This window comes from Paramacrobiotus metropolitanus, unplaced genomic scaffold (assembly GCF_019649055.1).
Source record: "Paramacrobiotus metropolitanus isolate TYO unplaced genomic scaffold, Prichtersi_v1.0 Parri_scaffold0000156, whole genome shotgun sequence".
Classification (NCBI taxonomy): Eukaryota; Metazoa; Tardigrada; class Eutardigrada; order Parachela; family Macrobiotidae; genus Paramacrobiotus; species Paramacrobiotus metropolitanus.
This window is the reverse complement of record NW_026570376.1, coordinates 92,845-114,663: the sequence shown is the minus strand read 5'-3', so window position 1 is coordinate 114,663 and position 21,819 is coordinate 92,845. Positions and strand designations below refer to the sequence as shown.

Below are 21,819 nucleotides of genomic sequence, written 5' to 3'. Positions count from 1 at the left end.
AGTCACTACTGAGTACTTGTTAACCTGTTACACATACCGCAACGAGCAGGACATCCGAGGTCGAGATTCATATTTTATAATGTACATTGAGTAATTTGACGGCTTACCAGCTTTTTTTACCGGCTTTGTTTTCTTAGCATTTGGCTGCCATTTTTAACCGGCCAGACACGGAAGTCCCGTTAACCGGGTTGTCTGCTCTTGATTCAAGAAAGAGCCGCTAGTACGAGTACAGAAATTTCTATTTATATTCAATGGAAACCGCATTCGAGCGGCAGAACTAAAATAGTACTCCAAATTTACATGTTGATTTTATCTCGAATGATTTTAATTTTGTTTCAGTTTACGCTCTCCTTCCTTAATATCTCTCTACTTCAATACTAAACTGATATAAGCCTACGGAACACGATCACACCGCCATTCAACAACAACAACAGCTTCTTTATCCAACAAAACCCGAACCAAACCAGTTTTATTAACTGCATTTTAATTTTAACGTTAGCCATCAAAACCACAGAATTAAATCTGCCAGTGCTCCGTCAGCACCTGCACACTCTTCACCATCCCCCGCCCCATCAGCCCCACATCCTCCAGCACCGCCGCCACATCCAGCACCCCCGTCATCCGCCCCTTCTCCCTGATTCCCACACTGTGCCCCGCCCACGGGAACTCCTCCACCTTCTCCACTTCCTGCGCCGCGAACGCCGCGCGCTTCCATTTCACCATCACGGCGTGTCCGCTGGGGTCCGCCATGAAATACGCGCAGTGGTCGTAGGCGGCGCGTAACTTCTCCACGTACGTGGAGACGGTGTCCAGGTCCACGATGATCCCGGCCGGGGAGGTGTCCGCGTCTTTCTGGGCACGGTATTTGAGCAATGGAAGGTGGGATTTTTTTGCTTTGGTTTGGGGGGTTTTCGCGGGGAGTTGCTCGTGGGCGCGGCTGACGCTGGCGGGTTTTAGATGGATGATCACGTCCCAGTCGTCGCCGCTGATCAATTTCCCATGGAAAATCACCTGCAATTAGTCGAACCGGCTTATAGCACTGAACGCTTTTGCCAAACGATAACAGATAAAAACTTCAAAAGATCCCACGCAGTATGCCAGTATCATAGAAAAATCCAGACAACTGGAACGTCGTTCAGTATACCCATAGAAACCAAACTGTCCACTTTCGTGTTATTTTAATCCACACCAAACTGACAGCAATGTTCAACTTCCACAGCTTACTGAAAGAAAAATTTTAAACCAGTCGAACCATTTTTTTTAAACCATTTTTCTTCTACAGTAGGTTAATTGTTTCGTATAGAAAACAAAGATCTTCGAAACATTTGAAGCATTAATGTTGGCCGCTCTGGCGGTTATGCGCACAAAAAACTACACCATAAAAAATAAAATACAGAAACAATACCACAACAACAAAAATGTAAAAAATAAAAAAATAGGATAAAAAATAAGAAAGAGAATAACAAAAACATAGAAAAAAATAAAAAACAACAGAATAACAAAAAATTCAAATAAAAATAGAATAGCAAAAACGACAGAAAAATCTCTGAACTGCTTGTTAATCTAGCGCATATTTCTAGGATATAGACTATAGCAAATAACTGTTCTAGCATCATGGCGGTTGTGTAAAGTACGCATCCGCAAACACCAAATTCCACTGCACTACGACATTCACGTACATTAACATCCGTTTCTGCCTTGGTCACTGGACCCATGCGGATATTTTCCGCGATCGTCAGTGCCGACTGCGCCAACAACGTCAACCGTTTCAGCACAATCCCATTGGGATAGGGTGTCGTCCACAATGACGTCCGCTCAAACGGGACCGCAATCCACATCGCGGCTCCCTCTTTCTTTGATCGTTCCTCCGCAACCTCACGCCGAACCTCCGCGATATCTTCCGCTTTCAGTTCATCACTGAAATTGACGATCAAGGGATCTTTGTGCCAGTTGTGGTGGGATAAACGATGCAGGAAGCGGAGAAATCCCAATTCTGGTGCCACGGGACAGGTGTGGCCGGGATCGGGATGGAGGTATACGGACGCCATGATCAGTTCCACGGCTTCGGCGGAGAGGTATCCGGATAGCAGCTGGCAGGCGGTCCAGCGTTTGGCCAGCCGGCAAGCCACACCTGAATATCAACACAATTATTATTTAATTATCAGTAATTTACGGTATTCATCAATTATCCGTGAAATTATCCAATTAATGTTGACTGCAAGTCTGTAATTTAGCTGCCGTTTTATGTGTGGCACACATTCGCCCGCCATTATAATATCACTGCAGTGGTTTTCGTAGTGCAAGGGTTCATTGAAGGAATAACATTCGATTTTAAACTAACATCAGTTCAGTGCACTGTGATTGATAAAATCATCAGAATATTTTTTTACTCCGTTTTTAAATAAATGCAGCACCGCGGCACATGATTAAACCAATAAAAAACGTTGTTGCTATTATTAACCATCGCTACAATCCCTAAATCCAATTAACATAATGTCTATTTACTTTTTAATGATTTGTTAAAAAATTGTTCATTTTTTTTCTAGTTTTTCAATCCAGTCTCACTAATCTGCGCTGCGACTTGCGTTACAGGATTGAAAACTTATTTTATCATATCGCATTTCCTACCGAAGCTCTCGTTCAGCCTGGCCACACCGGCCACCCCACTAGCTAGCTTCGGCAACAAATCATACTCCATCCGCAGCCGCGCAAACTCCTCCGTATCCTCCATCTTCACCCGCCCATCCGGCAGCACCACCCGCCGACTCAACTGCATCTCCCCGAGATACACCACCTCCAACCGGAAACACCAGCCCTCCTTCCACACCAGCACATCCTCGACGCCCCGCACCACCACCCGGTAGCCGGCTTCCTTCAGATACTCGGCGAACTGCAGCTGGAACGCCGTTTTTAACCGCTGGATGGCTGGGCGGTCATCCGGCCACCGGGAACTCCCCTCCAGGACCACCTGCACCGGGAGGGAGCGGGTGAAGGGCGGCGGGGTGCGGTGTTCGGGGGCGAAGGTGGCCGGGAGCGGGGGGAAGGGCTCCGTGTGGCGAAGGGCCGGCGCCGTGCTGCGGATGGCCGTGATGGCCAGCGGGAGGTCCTGGATGTTGCGGAGATCGCGGGCGAGGGTGTCGTAGGTAGTGGTCAGGGTTTGGAGGTACTCTTCGCCCGAGGTATACGCCGGCCAGTCCTTGGGAAGTTCAATTCTACACGGAAAAGCGGAACACTTGTTTAACTAGTAACTTCTCAGACTGGCAGACTAATCAAGTAAGTAATTCAGAAATCAGAAATAACACGTGTTTCGTAATAAATGTATTTTTTATTACGAAAGACGTGTAATTTCTGACCGCTTATTGTATTTTTTCAAATGAACCATTATTCTTATCACTTCGAGTTTTGGTTTCTAATTAATTGCTAAAGTACTACTAACTAGAGTAGTAAAATAAGATGAACATAAGGACTGCCACTTAAATCATCAAATGTCACACAATATACTTTGCAAGATATTGTAGTGGAGTGGCGCATACATATACGCTTTCGCCTTCCAAGCGCTAGTTGCGACTGTTGCGTACACTAATTAACAAGAATTAGTAGTTGCTTTATACGTTGCTTACATTAAATATTTCTGCTGAATAATTTTTTAATTTTCTCCCGCCACCAGACTGAATGCCTCATTTTGCCAAGTTTTTTTTACAATCCGCAAAAACGGGCTACACCATACTCAGGCATACTGCGTTATCTAGACGCGACAAAACCTTAACGCAAAAAATTGTCAACTAAGCAATCTGCAAGCCTGAATAAATATTCGCAGAAAGACTGATGATCCAAATAACACAACAGGACAATAACGAATAAATACATCAAATAACAGCAAATAATGCCTAAAAGAAAATCATATAATAAAAATAAATAAAAAATGCGTAAACTAAATAAGCAAGAAAATTTAAATTAGAGCAATACAAAAAACGTAAAATTTTTTCAAACAGTATGAGAAATTATGAGAATAAATAAATAAAAAAAATTATGAGAAATAAATAAATAAACAAAAACGTTCGGGAAGAAATTTTTCCGAAAAATGTCCAAAAAATGCGACAGATGTTACAATTCCTTACCGCTGCAACGCCAAGGTTTCCATCCACACATTCCCCGTAGAGCGCACGCACGCTCCCCCCACCGCACAGTGCCGCTGCAGCACCGTCCGCACAATCTTCCCGCACACCGTCCGCTTCTCCATCCGCGTCCCCGTCCCGCATGGCCACACCACCGCCTCCCGCAGACTCCCGTCCGGGAAGCGCCGCAACTGGCACGCCGTCCCCCAGAACCCGCGGAACCCCTCCGCCTCCGGCCCCCCGCCCTCCGGACCCTTCTCCACCGTCTCTGTGTACTCGTGCTGCGCCAGCCTCAACCCGATGCTTAACGGGAACACCGGGGAAGACAGGAAGGTCGGTTGGCGGAATCCCACCTCCAGATGGGATACGCGGGGTCCCAAAGCTTTCAGAAGAAGGGAATGGATGGTGCGGGTGATGTCCGTGAGGGTGGCGGGGGAGGGGAGCTGGGAGGAGAGCGCTTGGAGGATCTGGGGAGTAGAGATGCTGTCGATGTGGATGATGTGGTCGTAGGTGAGGTTCCAGAGGTGCGCGTCGATGACGGCTGGTTTCTACATGAAAACAAACGCATCAGGACGTTTTGCATGGCACTTGTGGTGTTGAAAGCGCGAATATTTTAGGAAAATTATTGGATAAATATTCAAGCACCTCGTCGACAGGTATCTCCACGACATCGTTGTCTGGTTCGCGTTTGATTCGGACTCTCTTTTTAGATGGCTGCTCCGTTGGCTCATCGCGCTGGAGCGATTTCTTGCTCTTTTTCGTTTTCATGCTCACATACAACAAATCAACCTTACTAACTACAGGAGCAAAGGGTCTACAAATTTCGGACGAAAACTGAAAACGCAAACGCAACCACGAAAACGATAACAGAGAATCAAAAAAAATAAAGATCGTACGAAAACTCACAAACAAACAACAAATTTTATTTCGATTTTTGCTTCTCTTCAGGATTTTCGTTATTCTCTTGAGCCGCCAGTAGTAAAAGTCCAAGCCAACCGCATGCTTTAATACACGTAGCCCCAGGCAGCCGCACGCTTGGCATAGCGTGTTCTACTCGCGTGTCTAGCGGAAACGATATCGATAACAGCGTGCTGCATTTTATTTCCTTGATTTTTCATTTTTCCATCGTTGATTTCGTCGAATTTCTTTTTGATTTTGTTACTACCAGCTACCTGTCTGGAGTATTGTGGATTTTATAAAGAGCGAATATCTGTGCTAAATATGGAAGCTCCAACGAATACGCCAGCAGCGGACGGTGTCCGGCCGGATGTCGTGGAGAACGGCGTGGGCTCGGGAGATTGTCAGGTACCTTTTTTCGCTGCTGCCGTGGCACAGCTGTTTCTGTTAAATTTACCAGTCTGAGTTGTGTTAGGAAGTTTCTAGTTTTTTTCTTTTAAAAACTAGCATTGACGTGAATAATTAAATTCCTAAATTCGTTATGGTTTTTATCTTCTAGTTAATGTTTTTTTCAAAGTTTTCTTGCTTTGTAATCGATTATTTAGAAGTAAGAAGTAGTGAGTCAACGATTTCCGGATTTCATCATTCGTGTTTTCGTATGGTGATGACGCGCCTGCCTTGATGATGCAATCCGCAGTAAACTGGCACACACTGTGATTTTTCTCACGATAACGTTTTCGTTTCTCCCACCTTTGCACCGAACTGTATCGAGTTTCGGAAAAAAACGTTATGAAAAATCTGAATGAGTCAATCTGAAATCCGTTCATCATGTTCGGAACAGCGAACCCACGGACTCTCTTCATGGTTCTTCGTTACTGCGCTGCCGTTCACAAACGTCAGCTTGAGCAATGTTTCCCTTTATATGCGCTCTCTTCGACAAGTGGAAAATATTTTTCGATGACGTCAGCTTTGCAGGTTGTTGTTGTCGACCTGTTGTGATCCCAAAATTTCGATATTTTTTTACTTCCAAATTTTTTGCATGTTGTGGTTTTTGATGGTTCCAGGTTGTTTCATTCTTGCTGTCGTGTATTAATAATTTCCATGGCAGGAATAGGTTTCCCAGTGCACACTGCAATCGTTTAAATTCTGTTTGCCATAAAAAGTTTCCAAATTGCAGAAAAACGCCGAACAACTGGCCAAATTGACCCTCGACAAACCGGAGAAGCCCCAGAAAAAGGGCGGTCCCCGTCGCCCTCAGAAGACGCCCCTGTCCCCCACGGAGTCCAAAGACGACACCGCGGGGGAACATGCCGCCGGGAAATTGATCCTCAAGAATCCCAAGGTGCGTCTCAATTTTTCGCCTATTTTTCCGACATTTTTTACCGTTTATACGAAATTTTAGGTACGAATTTAATGTGCTTTATTTTATTTTTCTCGTAAATTCCCATAGGGTACGCGGGATTTCAATGGACAGCAGATGGCCATTCGGGAGAAGGTGTTCAGCATTATTACGGATTGTTTCAAACTGCACGGAGCGGAGAATATCGATACACCCGTGTTTGAGCTGAAAGTATGATGTTTACGTTATTCGGGATATTGTGACGGTTTTTTTCATGGTTTTTCTGTTTAGGAAACGCTAACGAACAAGTATGGTGAAGATTCCAAGTTGATTTACGATCTGGCCGATCAGGGCGGAGAAATGCTGTCGCTGCGTTATGATCTCACGGTAAGCATATTTATTTTGTAGCGTGTTTTTGTCTTTGTGGAAATTAATTATTGACTGTTCGTTAGTTCGCTTTTTTATCGACATCTGATCATTTATTTTTTATTGCTTTTTTTAGTTTTTCTTTTAGGTTAGTTTTTTTATTTCCATATTGCTGTAACAAGATTTATGTAATGTTATTGTCAGTTTCCGCTTTGCTAAAAAATTCTAAAATATGTTCTAGTTGGGATCGCGATTTGTTCATATTTTAGTTTTCTTATACAAATTATTTGGCTAATTTCTCCGTGTTTTTAGGTTCCTTTAGCGCGGTACTTGGCCATGAATAAAATCACGAACATTAAACGATACCACATCGCCAAGGTGAGCGGAACAAATTGTCGTGTTTACGCTGTTTTATGCTTTGCCAGTCGCGTTTGGTAATGTCAGCCTGCACGGGGATGAATGGTTGTTGTAAAATTGGGTGTGAAAATTATTTGTTGTGGATCAGGTGTACCGTCGTGATAATCCATCAACCGCCCGCGGTCGTTTCCGCGAGTTCTACCAGTGTGATTTCGATATCGCCGGTCAGTATGATCCCATGCTGCCGGATGCGGAGTGTCTGCGCGTCACAGCGGAAATCTTGGGGAAACTGCAAATTGGTGACTTCGTGATCAAGGTACGCAATGGAAATGTTTGTATCTGTATTCATGTATCGACTGACTTGTGTGCGCTGTTAATTTACTGAATTTGCTTACTGATTTTTGTTTAAATTTTTTATCCTTTTAATTTGGATTTTTTATCATTGCCTACTGCGCAGGCTTACTGTAGTTGTATTTTATATGACTTTTGCCGAATAAGTATTTTCTTGACGGTAATTCTTGATTTTATTAGGTGAATCACAGAGAAATCCTTGACGCCATGATGGAGCAGTGTGGCGTGCCGAAGGATATGTTCCGCACAATCTGTTCTTCCATTGACAAACTGGATAAGACGCCCTGGGATGAAGTGCGCAATGAAATGGTCAATGAGAAGCATCTGGACCCGGCCGTGGCCGATAAGATTCACCACTACGTCGGACTCCGGTGTAAGTTGTTGGTTGTTTTCTTATTGGCCAGAGTACTTATTTCCTAATTTGTCAGTATTAGATTTTAACGACTGCTCACTTTTTTAATTTTTTAATGCTTCATATTTTTTAAATAAAGAGCACTATTTTTTTACTGGTTTTTGCGGCTCGTTTTCGAATCTCGTCTAAGTTTCGTTCTTAGAACTAATCCACATCGTTTTGGGTTAACGATTTCTTTGCCAATCTTAGCCATATCGGTAAATGCTGATGTTAGTTCACAAAGTAGCGATAGTTGAGTCTACAGAGAACCATGTTGGTGGCATGGTGATAGATGGTGACAAACGTAGAACGAGGGCTTTGTGGTGGAACCGTTAAACCATTGTGCTGTAAGCTCCTTAGCGTACATCAGCTGTAAATTTGTTTATTGTTGATTATTGGGTCATATTTTTATTTTGCTACAGCGGAAGGCAATGCCGGTTCCTTTGTGGATATGCTGCTGAATGATCCTCTGCTGGGCCAGCACGAATCGTGTCGGCAAGCGTTGGAGGCCATGCGGCAGCTGCTGGGGTACTGCGATCTGTACGGGATCGGCGGGGTTATCTGTTTTGATCTGAGTCTGGCACGGATTGGATTACTATACCGGAGTGATTTATGAAGCCGTTTTACAAGGTAGGGGGATTTTTACCAGAAATTTTATATATTTATTATGTGAAACTATCGTTGATTTTAATTTTTTATTTCTGATAATTTGGTTTAGATTTGTTTCAGCACTGTAATAATTACACATGGCTTTACTTGGCCACGGTGCGTAAATGATTATCCGATTATCCAGACAGGAAAACTTCGAAAAGAAGGATGCTATGAAATCGCATGTGCCTCTGCGTAAAAACACTTATTAACGAAGAGAGCGTCTGTTTTGGCAGGCCATGTCGCGGGAATGGCGGAGAGCGTGGGCAGTATTGCCGCCGGCGGACGCTACGACAATCTGGTGGGGATGTTCGACGCCAAAATGTCTACCAAGGCCAAACAGGTGCCCTGTGTCGGAGTCAGTATCGGCATCGAGCGGATCATGGCCATTATGGAAGCGCGCGCGGAGGAGAAGAAGGAGAAGCACCGCTCGGTGGAAACGGAGGTGTACGTCGTGACGGCGCAGAAGAATCTGTTTCTCGAACGGCTCAAGATCTGCCGGGAACTGTGGGACGCTGGAATTAAGGTCAGTTGATGGAAGGCTAAAATGCCAGAAAAATGGTTTTTGAAAATTTTGTTTTTTCTGTTTCGTTTTAGAATTTTGTTGGTTTTATAACTGTAGTTGCCAAACTGGGATTTTCTGTTGAATTTCTTGTTTATTCTCGTGATAAATTGCGATAAAAAAATTATAAATACAAAAATTGTACGGGAAGCAACCATATCTGTTACAGTGTAAAAACTTTAAGCAGATTTTTTTTTATTTAAAATTCTTTAAATATTTTTCGAACTTTTTTCAAGATTGGTGAGCATTTTTACGCGTTCGGGAAAGTACTTTTAGGGCCATTGTACTACGTTATATCCCAGCATCTACAGCATTTCTTGCGAATTTCTGGCAGCGTTAAAATGCGGCTACCGTGTGATACAAGACGTTGGCAGCAGTAACATCGATTTTATTTGTTTCCGACAGTCAGAGCATTCCTACAAGCAGAATCCCAAATTTCTCGTTCAACTGCAGCACTGCGAGGAGAACGGAATACCCTGGGCGGTTATTCTAGGTGAATCGGAATTGCAGAATGGTCTGGTCAAACTGAAGAACGTCGCCACTCGCGATGAGGTACATTTATTCTCGGAATAATTTTAATTGAAGTATAATACTGCTTATAATAAAAATATTAATATTTTAATCTGATAATGCTGTTTAAAACCTAAGAAATATCAACGACAAAACTGCAGCATTGTTATGTTGTTCTCTAGGTGGAGGTCAAACGGGACGAACTGGTCAGCGCCATCCGTGAGCGGTTAAAGCCGAGTGGAAATTGAGAAGAACTGGATTCGATAGTTTTTTTATTATTTAATGTTAGCGTGATGCTGGGTCGGTGCTGAGCGATTAGGCGACATTGGCTGGTTTGATGCGGAGACGGCGCTGTTGACGCCGCGTTTGACGAGGGCGTGTGACGTCCGCCAGGAATGTAGCTGAGGGTGTGCCTGCCCGGAAATGAGAAACATTATGTTGCGAAAGTGTTGTTCTGTTCAGAAACGAATTAAAGCGATACAAGAAAAATACAGATAGAGAAATGCGAGTATAAACACTGAAATGATTACATGTACGACTATCTGAAACGATAAAACCCAAGAATATAAAAAATTTTTGTCTGTACAAAATTTACCAGAAATGTTGGATGCGATACTACAGAGTAATCAGCCTTACCCGAATAACTTTTTTCCAATAGCGTAACACACAGGAAAGGTCATGAAACTCGGCAAAGTGACCGATACCACAGGTGGGTAGTTGTCGGCAACTTGTCGAATTAAAACCGCAAATTTTCAGCTGTTTTACAGAACTATAGGGAGTCATCAGATCCAGGACCATCCAGCATGTCAGGAAACTGTGACATACAAATATGTAGAAAAACGTTGTTCTGAACGCGGTCCCAAGATGAGCAGTGAAAGTGTAATATTATAGTGACCCTAAGTGATTTAAACCGAAGAAAACCATCAGTATCATGCTTGAACTTATGCAGAATGAACAACTGTTCAGTAAGTAGTTTTTAATTAGAAACGACTGTTATAACCGTACCGCTTGCGGTAGGGTATACTCGCATGTATTTCGGGAAAGACTTCAAGATCGCGCATAAACTGTTTTTAGAATACGACTACAAAATGTACATTACAGCCAGTTATGCATCAAGCATAAAACGTTAAGGCTGAGAAATTAGTTTGCACAGAGCAGAATTGTATTAAGACGCGGGCAATCGGATCGGTACAGGGCATCGTAACAAACGGGGACGTTCGAGGCTCGAGCTGATTGTTCTGTTGTCGTTAACCCAGAAGTCCGACCAGCCACTGAAGACCTGTTTACCGGGTTGCCCGTTCCTGATACATGAATAAATGAATGAATGAATGCGTGAATGGTTTGCGGCGCAACAGAACAAAGACCACGTGTCCCACGCAACGGGCCGACCAATGGACAATTTCCAGGACAATGGCACATTTGCCACACAGTGTAGTGCACATGCTCTACAATGAAGGGCCAATCGTCATTATCGTCGTCGTCGTCGTCATCGTCGTCATTATCCTCGGCCCGTCGGCCGAGCAAATTTTTTGAAACCGCAGAATGGCTCGGCGACACTGCCACGTGGTAATCAGCCCGATCACGTCCAAACAGGCCCCCGGGGGAATAATCAGTAGCGGTCCCAGCCAGGGCGGTATACCCACCGTGGCATTGTACCACAAAACATAGCCAGTAAGCCACCAGAGCTTGAAGAACAATCCAGGAGAATAGAACTCAACAGTCCCCACAACCGTCACTACGCTGACCGTGGCCAGTATGGCCAGCAACAAATTAAATCCCATGGCCCATAGCAGGCCATTGCTTTCGCTCCAGGCGACAGACACCGACATGTCGTCCTCCATATTCGCTGCCAACAGGAACCATTTCCCGCGCAATTTTCGCGTAACGTAGCAGAGGAAGCAAGCATTCCCGAAACCGGCAAAGGCGAAGGTAGTACATGCGTCTATAAAGGTAGACAGATACTCCAAAAAGAATGGACGTTGGCTTGGCTAAAAAAAGCAAACGCAGAACTGTCGAATCGCAGAACACTCGGCCGGGAAAACTATATTTGTGCCATAAAACATATTTCTTTAGTCTATATACCGCCTAGACGTCTATTGAATATTCCCTAACTCTCAAAATTAACCCACAAACAATTTACGCAGTAAGAAAAGATCGTCCTACGAAAATTCGTTTCCCCTCTTTATTTTTTGCCTTTTGTCACGCGAAAATGTTTTTGAAGTACATATAACATAGTAAATGGCTGAAATTAACTTGTACGGTACAAAGATATGTGAATAAATGACTGCGTGAAGATATTCTTGATTAACGTTGAAAAAAAGGAACGAAAACGATCAAATAGTGCGGGTGCACGTTTTCTGGATGTTGAACCGTACACGGAGAATAGGAAATCAAAAATGAATCATCCCCACGCTCATCAGAGAGGAGCTGCAGCGAAACTCCGACTCGTTCCTTCCTAAAGTTTTAGTTCTTTTGCTATCGTTTCCATGGTCCTACGAGGCGGTATCACATCGGCCACTGCCCTATTATCTAGTGATGAATAATACAGTTTTTAAAAAATAGTTCCTAATTTTATGATTTTTTGGTGATGCCAATGCTAAGCAAAAATTTCTGTAAGCGCCCTCGTATATATATGTATACATAACCGCATGCTAAGAGCCTTGGGGTTGTTAAAGAAGGCTGCAGCTGATATGATTCTGATTTTGTGATTATTTTAAAACAAAATATAAGAGTAAACATAATAGTACAATACGTTGCGAGTGCTCCTGATAAACTTACCCGTTTTTTAATAATTAAAGTTTATAAAATGTATTCATCCGGTACAACATTAGAGAATCGTCGATGGTCGACAAATTAGTAAATTACGACGGCAATCATACTGTACTGTCCTTCAGAGGATAATTTTAAGCCGTTAAAGGATTACCTGCTCTTGGTGTTCGCGTCCCTTATTTTCATGACGCTTATCGCCCGATTGGGATTGCATAGATTTGACGACAAGGACTGTACATATCAGCAGGCCGCGGGCGAAATACACGAGTACCAACCGTCGTATGAGGCGCTTGATAGGCTTGGCAGAAGAGCTCTTCTCCACAGCTTTTCTCATCACATCGTCAAAGGCAGGATCAAACGTGGAAAAATCACTACACGAGCGAGAACGGATAAGATGCAAATCACTACACGAGCGAGAACGGATAAGATGCAACGGATTCTGCACCTTTCGGATCGCAGAGTCATCCAGGGCCATGATCGCTACAGCTTGGCTTCAGAACTACTGGTAAATACTTAGATTTGGTAGAAATTTTATAACATAAAATTTAAAACCGAAGAACGGTTTGTGCAACAACGGTTTACCGCAGCAGCCAACGACAACTCAATAACACTGGCTGAGCCGAGAATGTCGTAGTTGTACCATGTACATAGTACAACATACGGTACTATAATATTATCTCATACTGTACTCACGGAATACCCATGTTCCAGAATGCCGCTAATGCACTCGCTGAGCTGACGATGTATTATTAGCGCAATGCGAGCTAATAATCAATGCCATTGACAATGTGCTCACTGGAGAGTCGAGACTATGATAAACCATTTCATCTGTTTTGCGCTGTTGCTACATGAAGCGACTAGAGCATGAGACGATCAGGTTTAATTGTCTTTTACATACATTCTAGTGATTCTGCCACACCGGCATCAACCAAGTACGACGGAAACCGGTTGCCGCACGACATTTTTATAGTAGCAATACTGCAATCGGGAGTACTTAATTCAGCGTCTTCTACAACCTCCGGCGCCAAATTTGAAGTCCCGATGCGTATTGCCAAGTCTACGCCAACCAAAACCTTGTCAACGTCTTAAACGTTTTTCCACGGTGGCGGTAAACCATTCTCCACTGTCCGTTCCTACAGAGTCGAACTAGATGCGGAGAAGGCGCTGTTGACGCCGCGTTGGACGAGGCATGTCGCTGAGGGTGTACCTGCCCGGAAATAAGAGAAATTATGTTGCACAAGTGTTGTTCTGTTTAGAAACGAATTATAGTGATACAATAAAAATACTGTACAGATAGAGAAATGCGAGTACAAACACCAAAATACGAGTATTATCGTTATTACGTGTACGAGTATCTCAAACAAAACCGCAAGAATATACACATTTTTCTATATAAAAAATTTACCAGAAATGTTACAGGCGACACTACATCTCCAATTAGTCTAATCCGAATAACTTTTTTTCCAATAGCGTAACACACAGGAAAGGTCATGACAACTCGGCAAAGTGACCGATACCACAGGTCAGTAGTTGTCGGCAACTTGTCGAATTCAAACCGCAAATTTTCAGCTATTTTACAGAAGTATAGAAGTCATCAAATTCAACATGTCAGGGAACTGTGACATACAAATTCGATAGTTTCCTTCGAAAACCATCGATATCAAGCTTGAACTACCGCATTTTTAAAGCAGAGATTTAGTCTAGATGTTGTAAAGGGAAATGCTGCTGCTGTTTTGGGCACGTACTTTGGGTATGCGTTCTAAAATGACTGACAGCGCTAACGATTTTGGTTGTTTTTTTTTATGTTTAAATGTGAATCATTTTGCGTAGTATTCTGCGTAGAGCCCCCAAACAGTAGCAAATTTTTGTACGGCTACGTACGGTTTCCATTACGGCCCACGGCTACGGTACACGGCAGAAATAACTGGATTGACCGTACCGTATACCGTTATGGCAAGCCCATTGTAAAACCGTGTTTTTGTTTTATGGTTATTGTACGGCACTGTTACCGTACCAATTTTCACTACGGTTACGTACTGTTGTGCCGTACAGTATGCCGTATACGGCAGTACAGTATAAGTACTGTTTGGGGGCTCTAATTCTGCGTATGCACTTTTTATTGTATCGATGGCTTTTGTCCAATAAAGAAAGAAAAGCTTGAACTTATGCAGAGGGATCAGTACGATAACACAAACCAGCCAGTGCCCACTGAGTACTGTTTTCAGTAAGCAGTTTTTATTTAGTAGCGATTTATTTCTAAATATGTACAAAGCGAGCTTCGCTCAACAGTAACAATCAAATGAAGAATTTGTCCCAATTAACATGAGAAGGGACTGTGCACAGTAACGATTGTAATAACTGTACCGCTTGCGGTCCGGTAAACTACCGCATGTATTTAGGGAAAGACTTAAAGATCGCGCATAAGGTTTTTCTAGAATATAACTACAAAATGTACATTACAGCCAGATATGCATCAAGCATAAAACGTTAGACTGTAAGGCTGAGAAATTAGTTTGTTCAGAGTACTGTAGAATTGTTGTTTTAAGGCGCGGGCAGTCGGATTGGTAAAAAGGCATCGAAACATACGGGGATGTTGGAGCTGGTTGTTCTTTAGTCGTTGAGACGTTAACCCAGAAGTCCGGCCAGACATTGAAGACCTGTTTACCGGGCTGGCTGCTCCTGATACATGATTGAATGAATAAATGAATGGACGAATGCTTTCCGGCGCAACAGAACAAAGACCACATGTCCCACCCAAATGACCGACCACTGGACAAGATCCAGGACAGTGTAGTACACTCGCTCTACAATGTAGGGCCAATCCGAGTCATTATTGTGAAGCCCCTCGGCCGAGCAAACTTTCTGAAACCGTAGAATGGCTCGGCGACACTGCCACGCGGTAATCAACCCGATCACGTCCAAACCAGCACACGGGGAGGATTGCCAGGAGCAGCCCCAGCCGGGGTGGTGTGTGCGCCGTGGAGTTATGCCACGATGCATAGCCAACATGCCACCAGAGCGTGATGCACAATCCAGGAGAATAGAACTCGATAATCCCCACAACCGTCACCATGCTGAGCGTGGCCAGGGTGGCCACGGTCAAAGTAACTCCCAGGGCCCATAGCAGGCATTACTTACGGCCCAACCGACAGACACCACCATGTCGTCCTCCATATTCCCTGCCAATAGGAACCACTGTCCGCGTAACTTTCGCGTAATGTACCAGAGGAAGCCAGCATTGTTAAGACCGAAAAGGGCAAATATGGTACATGCATCTATAACGGTAGGGATATACTCCAAGAGGAATGGACGTCGGCTTGACTAGAAAAAGCAACCGAGAACCTGAGTCTACTACCAGATATATACTCGTACATGTACACGTAATATACTGTACTATATGTAGTCAGCTATACATGTATAATGTAATTACACTATGGCAGAACTATAGAATCAAAATAGTTGCAAGTTGCACTAATTTAACTCATCAAGTAACATACGCATAAAAATTTATTTAAAAATATTGTACGCAGACGCCATTCTTTTCAGAAACCTTTTCGCTGTTAATCATATTCAGAAATCACATCATACTTATACATTGTGCTTACAAATTTGCCGCGAGTAGGTTCTGCATAGCATTCAGTTACAGTACGTACATCCACTCAGTCTCGCTCGGAACTCGGAAGGGATAATTATACTTGGGCCATAAAATATATTTCTTTAATCTATATGCAGTAGTTCGTAGACACTAGACGTCTATTTACAACTTTCAAAACGAACCCACAAACAATTTTCGCGGTACAGAAAAGATTGTCCCAAGAAAATTTCTTTCCTCTCTTTAGTTTTTGCCTTTTGCCATGCAATAATTTTTTTGAAGGAAGAACTGGTTGAAACTTGTGAGTACTAAGATATGTGAATAAATGAGTGCGTGACGATATTCTTGATTAACGCGGGAAAAAAGGAACGAAAAAGATCAGAATGCGCAGGTGCACGTTTTCTGGATGTTGAACCGTACGGCGAATACCGAATCTAAATCGAGGCGGTATCACATCGGCCATTGCTCTATGATCTAGTTATGAATGATACTGCACTGTCTTTCAGAAGATAATTTTAAACCGTTAAAAGATTACCTGCTCTTGGTGTTCGCGTGCCTGGTTTTCATGACGCTTATCACCCGATTGGGCTTGCATTGATTGCTTTGACGATCAGGGCCGTCCAGAAAAGCAGGCTGCGGGCGAAATACACGAGTACCAACCGGCGTATGAGGCGCTTGAAAGGCTTGGCATATGAGCTCTTCTCCACAGCTTTTCGCATCACATCGTCGAAGGCAGGATCAAACGTGGAAAAATCCACCCACGAGCGAGAACGGATAAGATGCAACGGATTCTGTACATTTCGGATCGCTAAGTCATCCATGGCCATGATCGCTACAGGCTTGGCTTCAGAACTACTTCAGAAGTACTAAAAGATTTTGTAGAAACTTTATAACAACCAAAGCCAAAATCAAAAATGATATAAAAACCTGGATGTGCAACACGGTTTACCGCAGCCAACAACAACTCAACAACCCTGGCTAAACCGATTTTGTCGCCGTAGTACCATCATACCATCCACATACGGTACTATATCTCAAATAAACAGAGAAGGTACTCACGTGTCAGAGTACCACTCATGGCCTCGCTGAGCTGACGATGTAATTATTAGCTCGCACTATGATAAACCATTTCATCTATTTTGCACTGTTGCTGCATGAAGTGATAAGAGCAAGCGAGGATAATTGATGTACGGTATAACTATAACTGTCTTTTCCATACATTCTACCAGACCGGCATCAACAAAGTACGACGGAAACCGGTTGCCGCACGACATTTAATTAAAAGTAGCAGTGTTGCAATCGGGAGTACTTACTTAATTCCGCGTTTTATACACCCTCCGCGCCAATTTTGAAGTCCCGATGCTTATTGCTTAGTCTACGCCAACCAAAACTTTGTCAATATCTGGAGCATTTTTCCACGGTGGTGATGAACCGTGCTCCACGCCCGATCCTACAGAACCGAAATGACTGCGATCGAATCAAACCTAAAATAAATTGTTCTTGCGAATTAAAACGCGGAACGGTAGTTGCCATTCCAGAAACGTTATTCTCGGTGTGTATTGGTAATTTTGGATTTTTGTTTTGTCGACAAAACAAACAAGCACTGCGAGCAGAACAGAATAACTACCTTAGGCGGTCAATCTGAGGCGCAGCGGCATTTCAAGACAGTCCGCTCGCTACTCCGGTCGGAAACAACGGCGCCATCAGTGATGATAAAAATTTTTTACTTAACTAAATTTGGCATTTATAATATAGCTTTCCCCAAAATTGCTAACAACTGCTCTAATTATCATAGACAAAACTACACCTTGTTACGCAGTCACTTCCTTATTGCGCACTTCCTTATTACGTCATCACTTCCCTATCCCGTAATTTCCGCATTAGTGTTCCCATATATAGTACACGGCACGGGGACATACTAAGTCCACAGACCTAGTAAGTAAGTCGACAGAGTCCCAACAATTCCGAAGATGTTGAGACAATCGCGCCCGAAGAGCAGAGACGGAAATAAAGAGGCAAGCAAAGAAAGGTTACGCAGGCAGAAAACAGACACACTTCCGGGAGCGGCTAAAAAAATTCCAAGTGACGAAATCAGTGGAACTATATAGCTTGCATACTCGAAAAAAGCAGTAACAGCCGCAAATTTTCCAGTTCCGCTTTGGAACGGAAAATAAACGATCTGAAATGCCTTTCTTGTGCTGGACTTCAACTTATCGCATATTTTGATCACTGTGCATGTGGGTTTCCATCGGTAACCGGGTGTTAAATTTCTACACCCAACGAAAAGATACGAATAACTTCCATAATGTATTAAAAATCTTGCTCAATAAATTTTATCAAAAGCAATTCACTAAAAGGAACTGGGCTGGGTGCAGTGATGGAGAACACTTGTACAAATTTCTTCCACCGTTAAACGTAAACAAATCTCAATTCTCATTAATTTCGAGTTTCTAAAAATTTTGGCTCGTTTTGATTATTATAAGACAGTGAAGGAAGTCAACTAGCGAGTCGCGTGGTCAGCGGTTATTTATGTAACGCACCATGCACTGGTGTGGTGTTCAGTCGGCCCCGCCTTTTTCGCAGGGCTGCGGCCCTCGGCCCGGGGAGAAGGGTCACAGCCCGGGCTGTAGCCCTGCAGTGAACGATATTTTTGCAAATAGCATTTGGAAAATGAAAAATAATATTAAAATTTACCGAAAGTTGGTATTTTTTGGCGAGCTTTTCTTAATTTTCACAGCGTTGTCTGTTTTTTTTTTATGTGCCGAACACGGCTAAACCGACATACGGGAGGGTAGCTAAGAACGTTTCGTGTTTCACTGCAATACATGGAGGACCTGCCGCCAGCTAGAAAGCCAAGATAAATCATGGGACATATAACTCGACCATCCCCACAACCATTATCATGCTGACCGTGGCGGTAATGGTGAACGCGAAATAAATTCTAAGGCATGCTTGAATGAACACACGTTCATAACAACCTGCAGTATTCCATATATTCGCTGCCGATAGGAAACGAGGCTCGTGCATCTTCCGCACACAGCGCCACATCGCCGAAGCACTGAATAAATCGGCAAAGAGCACTGCAAGACCGGCTCCAAATAAGACAGGAAGAGGCTCCAGGAGGAATGGAAGAGTACTGTTATTCCATTTTAGATAATGCTCATTGCTCAGTAAAACTCTCCATTGGTCGCACAGTGCCTTTGTAGGATATGCTGTAATTTTTGACTTTAAAGCACACCTCGTCTCGATTTTCAGTGAAACCCAGAGGAAGTGTGCTTTAAATTCATTCTTCGCGTTCCGGGTTTTCTTGTTCATCGCTAGAATCAGAACGATCTCGCATATTTGAAGACAAAAGATCTAGTGATCTACCTTCAAATATAAGCAGGTTGCGGTTAAAAGAGAGCAGTGCCAGCTGTCGTATAAGGGCATCAGTGCTTTGCGTACGAGTTCCTTTCGAGAGCTCTTCTCATCACATCGTCAAAGACAGGATCAGACCTGGAAACACGAGCGAGAACGGATAAAATGCCGGGGTTTCGGCGCGTATCAGTTGGTAGACTCATCCGTGAGGACCATGCCTCTGTCGTCCGAAATGCGACAAATTCATGGCCAGTAACGTTAGGGCGTGACTTAAGAACTGTTCGGATTATGAAGAACACGGGCAGGAATTAAGAGGAATAAAAATTGTACAACTCCTTTACTGCATCAGCCAACAGCAAATCAAAACACTACGTAGCTCGCGTACGCTACAGTCAATAACACTACAATCAATAACACTACAAATCAATAGCACGCGCCGGTTCCGGCGCGTGCTATTTCCGTGGAGGAACGATAAACCAGTGGTGTGTGAATTGTGAAATGATGTACTTACAGATACTAGCGGTGGTTGTTAACCACATTATTGCACGAGCGCGAGCGTCAATATGACTGAGTAGTGGTACTGGGTTTGTGGAATTGGGAAAGTGAGCCGTGACGCTCTTCGTGGGGCGTGAGACAAATTTATGCTCTTGACGATCCGTTAATTGCAGCACCTCGCGCTTCGCGCTCGGTGCAAATTATATAGGTGGCCGATGCGCTTGCGCAAACATAGATAGCTTGTACATCTCGGCGGCCGGTAGATGCGGCGGAAATGAATATAACAGCACGCTTTGCCGAAGTACTGTACATTACGATGGCAGATCTACTCTGTATATCATGTGTCGTCTTGCTGTGTAACGATGGGAGCATGGAGACCGTTTGCTTAAAAATTATTCAAAGACCGAATGCAAATGTTACGAGTTTCAGAGCGTGCAATGTTGATTCCCCGTTTAGCCGAACGTCTCTGTCAAACAAACGCTTTCTAACCTCTGCAGCAATTCTTCACGGTATGTAGTTGTGGCGGGATTGTAGAAAAACTGCAGACGGGTGATATCACAGTCAATGGAAGTGGACGACTGTCAGAAGTTAACATTCGGAATTCGAATGCAGAACGTTAAACCAAACATTAACAACGGCATTCTTAAGGTGGCATGAACAAGCCCGGGCTATACTTTAACGCGATGTACTGTACATTGCCGCTTGTCGGGAAAAGCAGCTGGTAGTCACTGTCGGCCGTTGATCGTGGCCGTGGGATATCGTGCTCCCTTTTAACAACCCTCCAATTTCTTAGCTGTTCTGTTGATTGACAGACTGTTTTGTAACACCATAATTATAATAACAATCCTCTCTATGATACTGGGCTAAATTTTTATTTGAATATGATTTACTGTGACTCAATGAGCGATATTTGTCAGAGCACATCTACAGATAGTTGTAAATATTTGTACGTATATCGAAGAGTATTGCTGCTAAGGTTCGAAGCTATTCAAAACACCCAAAACTTTAACATAACGGGAGCCCAAATTAGCCGCTGTCCAGTTAGCTGAATTTTGACGCGTTGGAAATGGCTCGTGGGTAGCCGTTTGAATGGGATCCCACATCCGTCGTGATACGATGTATGACACTTTTACACGCGGCTTCAGTTTTGCCGGGATCCCAGCTGTTCGGTCCGCCATGTCGTATGAGTGTGTCTACCTGAACTTTAATTACTTTCCATCTTGGCTGTGATAGAGGACGCATAGTCATAACCGAACTGCACAGAGAGGACTAACGGAACTTGCAGGGAGAGAACTAATGGAATATATGCAGAGACTAATATTCGAAAGCACAGCCGTATTGTGTGATTGTTGTTTTTGCTGGGTTCTTCAAAAAAACGGCTCGGTTTACCTACTCATTAATCATATGACTCTTCCGAATGTCAAGAAATTTCGCGAAGGACTGACATTTATAATTGCTGACCTCATGGGATTATACCAAGTTTGATGAATCCAGTGCACGCAGTATCTGCACTTGTAGCATAGTTGTACGAACGAATTTCATTTCATTCATCCAAGAAAGATACATATTTGCTTTATGACGACGGCAAAGCGCGGTCCTGGAAAATTAAATGCGCTGTTATCATTGGCCAAAATATAAAGTACTTGTAACCGGTTATTTGAATCTGATTAATTGAGAAGAGTTTTATTTGTTGTTTAAGCGGTTTGTGTTAAGGATGCGATTGCCGGGTTGATGGGGGAAACCGCGTTGTTGGCGCTGTGTTTGGTGAGGGCGACGCTCATGCGAGCGAAGAACGCATGCTGGTATGTTCAGGAAGGCGAAAATGCCACTATAGACGAGCAAGAGTACAAAAGAGAATGGTTTTACTTCCGGTACAATAGCAAAAAATGATAAGCTTGAAATGTTAAATAAGCAAGTTGTTTAATAAGAAGTTGTTACTCTGGCAGTAGAAAATGCAATTTATTTCGGGAATTCTTTGTTATACATATATTTTTTCTTGTACTCAGAAACTGCAAAAATAAACATTATCATAATAAAAAAAAATTACAGGACATCCGTTACTTTTTCGCT

At 43.3% G+C, this 21,819-nt stretch overlaps 3 protein-coding genes across 6 annotated transcripts; 1 reads left to right on the top strand and 2 right to left on the bottom strand.

The window, feature by feature from the left end:
* Positions 1 to 317: 317 nt before the first annotated feature.
* LOC129599844 (nucleolar protein 6-like) lies at positions 318 to 5,020 on the bottom strand. Its single transcript, XM_055498182.1, has 5 exons — positions 4,761 to 5,020; positions 4,119 to 4,663; positions 2,629 to 3,212; positions 1,680 to 2,131; positions 318 to 1,011 (listed from the first exon to the last, which is right to left on the bottom strand). Exons 1-5 carry the CDS (start codon positions 4,881 to 4,883, stop codon positions 517 to 519), a joined length of 2,199 nt encoding a protein of 732 aa, XP_055354157.1. The 5' UTR covers positions 4,884 to 5,020; the 3' UTR covers positions 318 to 516.
* Positions 5,021 to 5,233: 213 nt separating this feature from the next.
* LOC129599834 (histidine--tRNA ligase, cytoplasmic-like) lies at positions 5,234 to 10,019 on the top strand. The gene is given in 12 exon segments (XM_055498163.1): positions 5,234 to 5,420; positions 6,190 to 6,354; positions 6,463 to 6,582; positions 6,643 to 6,738; positions 7,030 to 7,095; positions 7,223 to 7,390; positions 7,606 to 7,798; positions 8,239 to 8,398; positions 8,400 to 8,446; positions 8,701 to 8,990; positions 9,432 to 9,578; positions 9,719 to 10,019. Coding segments are annotated over 12 exon segments (1,602 nt in total). The 5' UTR covers positions 5,234 to 5,336; the 3' UTR covers positions 9,785 to 10,019.
* Positions 10,020 to 10,950: 931 nt separating this feature from the next.
* LOC129599839 (uncharacterized) lies at positions 10,951 to 16,942 on the bottom strand. 4 transcript variants are annotated; one of them, XR_008691974.1, is made up of 5 exons: positions 16,433 to 16,942; positions 15,444 to 15,626; positions 12,460 to 13,512; positions 11,912 to 12,065; positions 10,951 to 11,524 (listed from the first exon to the last, which is right to left on the bottom strand). XR_008691974.1 is itself a non-coding variant. In XM_055498170.1 (5 exons), the coding sequence occupies exons 3-5, from the start codon at positions 12,768 to 12,770 to the stop codon at positions 10,982 to 10,984; spliced, it is 780 nt and encodes a 259-aa protein (XP_055354145.1). In that variant the 5' UTR covers positions 12,771 to 13,512; positions 15,444 to 15,626; positions 16,433 to 16,938; the 3' UTR covers positions 10,951 to 10,981. The 4 variants fall into 4 exon arrangements, 3 of the variants coding, with proteins under 3 accessions (XP_055354145.1, XP_055354146.1, XP_055354144.1); XM_055498170.1 differs by lacking the exon at positions 11,912 to 12,065 and having other exon boundaries at positions 12,460 to 12,676; positions 12,751 to 13,512; positions 16,433 to 16,938; XM_055498171.1 differs by lacking the exon at positions 11,912 to 12,065 and having other exon boundaries at positions 12,460 to 12,676; positions 12,999 to 13,512; positions 16,433 to 16,938.
* Positions 16,943 to 21,819: the final 4,877 nt, after the last annotated feature.

Excerpts from the sequence above, each read along its gene's own strand:
- LOC129599844 (XM_055498182.1), bottom strand. The coding sequence starts at position 4,883 with ATGAAAACGAAAAAGAGCAAGAAATCGCTCCAGCGCGATGAGCCAACG. Across the intron at positions 3,213-4,118 it reads GAAACCTTGGCGTTGCAGCG|AATTGAACTTCCCAAGGACT; the intron begins GTAAGGAATTGT and ends TTTTCCGTGTAG. Across the intron at positions 2,132-2,628 it reads CAGGCTGAACGAGAGCTTCG|GTGTGGCTTGCCGGCTGGCC; the intron begins GTAGGAAATGCG and ends GTTGATATTCAG.
- LOC129599839 (XM_055498169.1), bottom strand. The coding sequence starts at position 12,780 with ATGGCCCTGGATGACTCTGCGATCCGAAAGGTGCAGAATCCGTTGCAT. Across the intron at positions 11,525-12,459 it reads GACGCGAACACCAAGAGCAG|CCAAGCCAACGTCCATTCTT; the intron begins GTAATCCTTTAA and ends TGCTTTTTTTAG.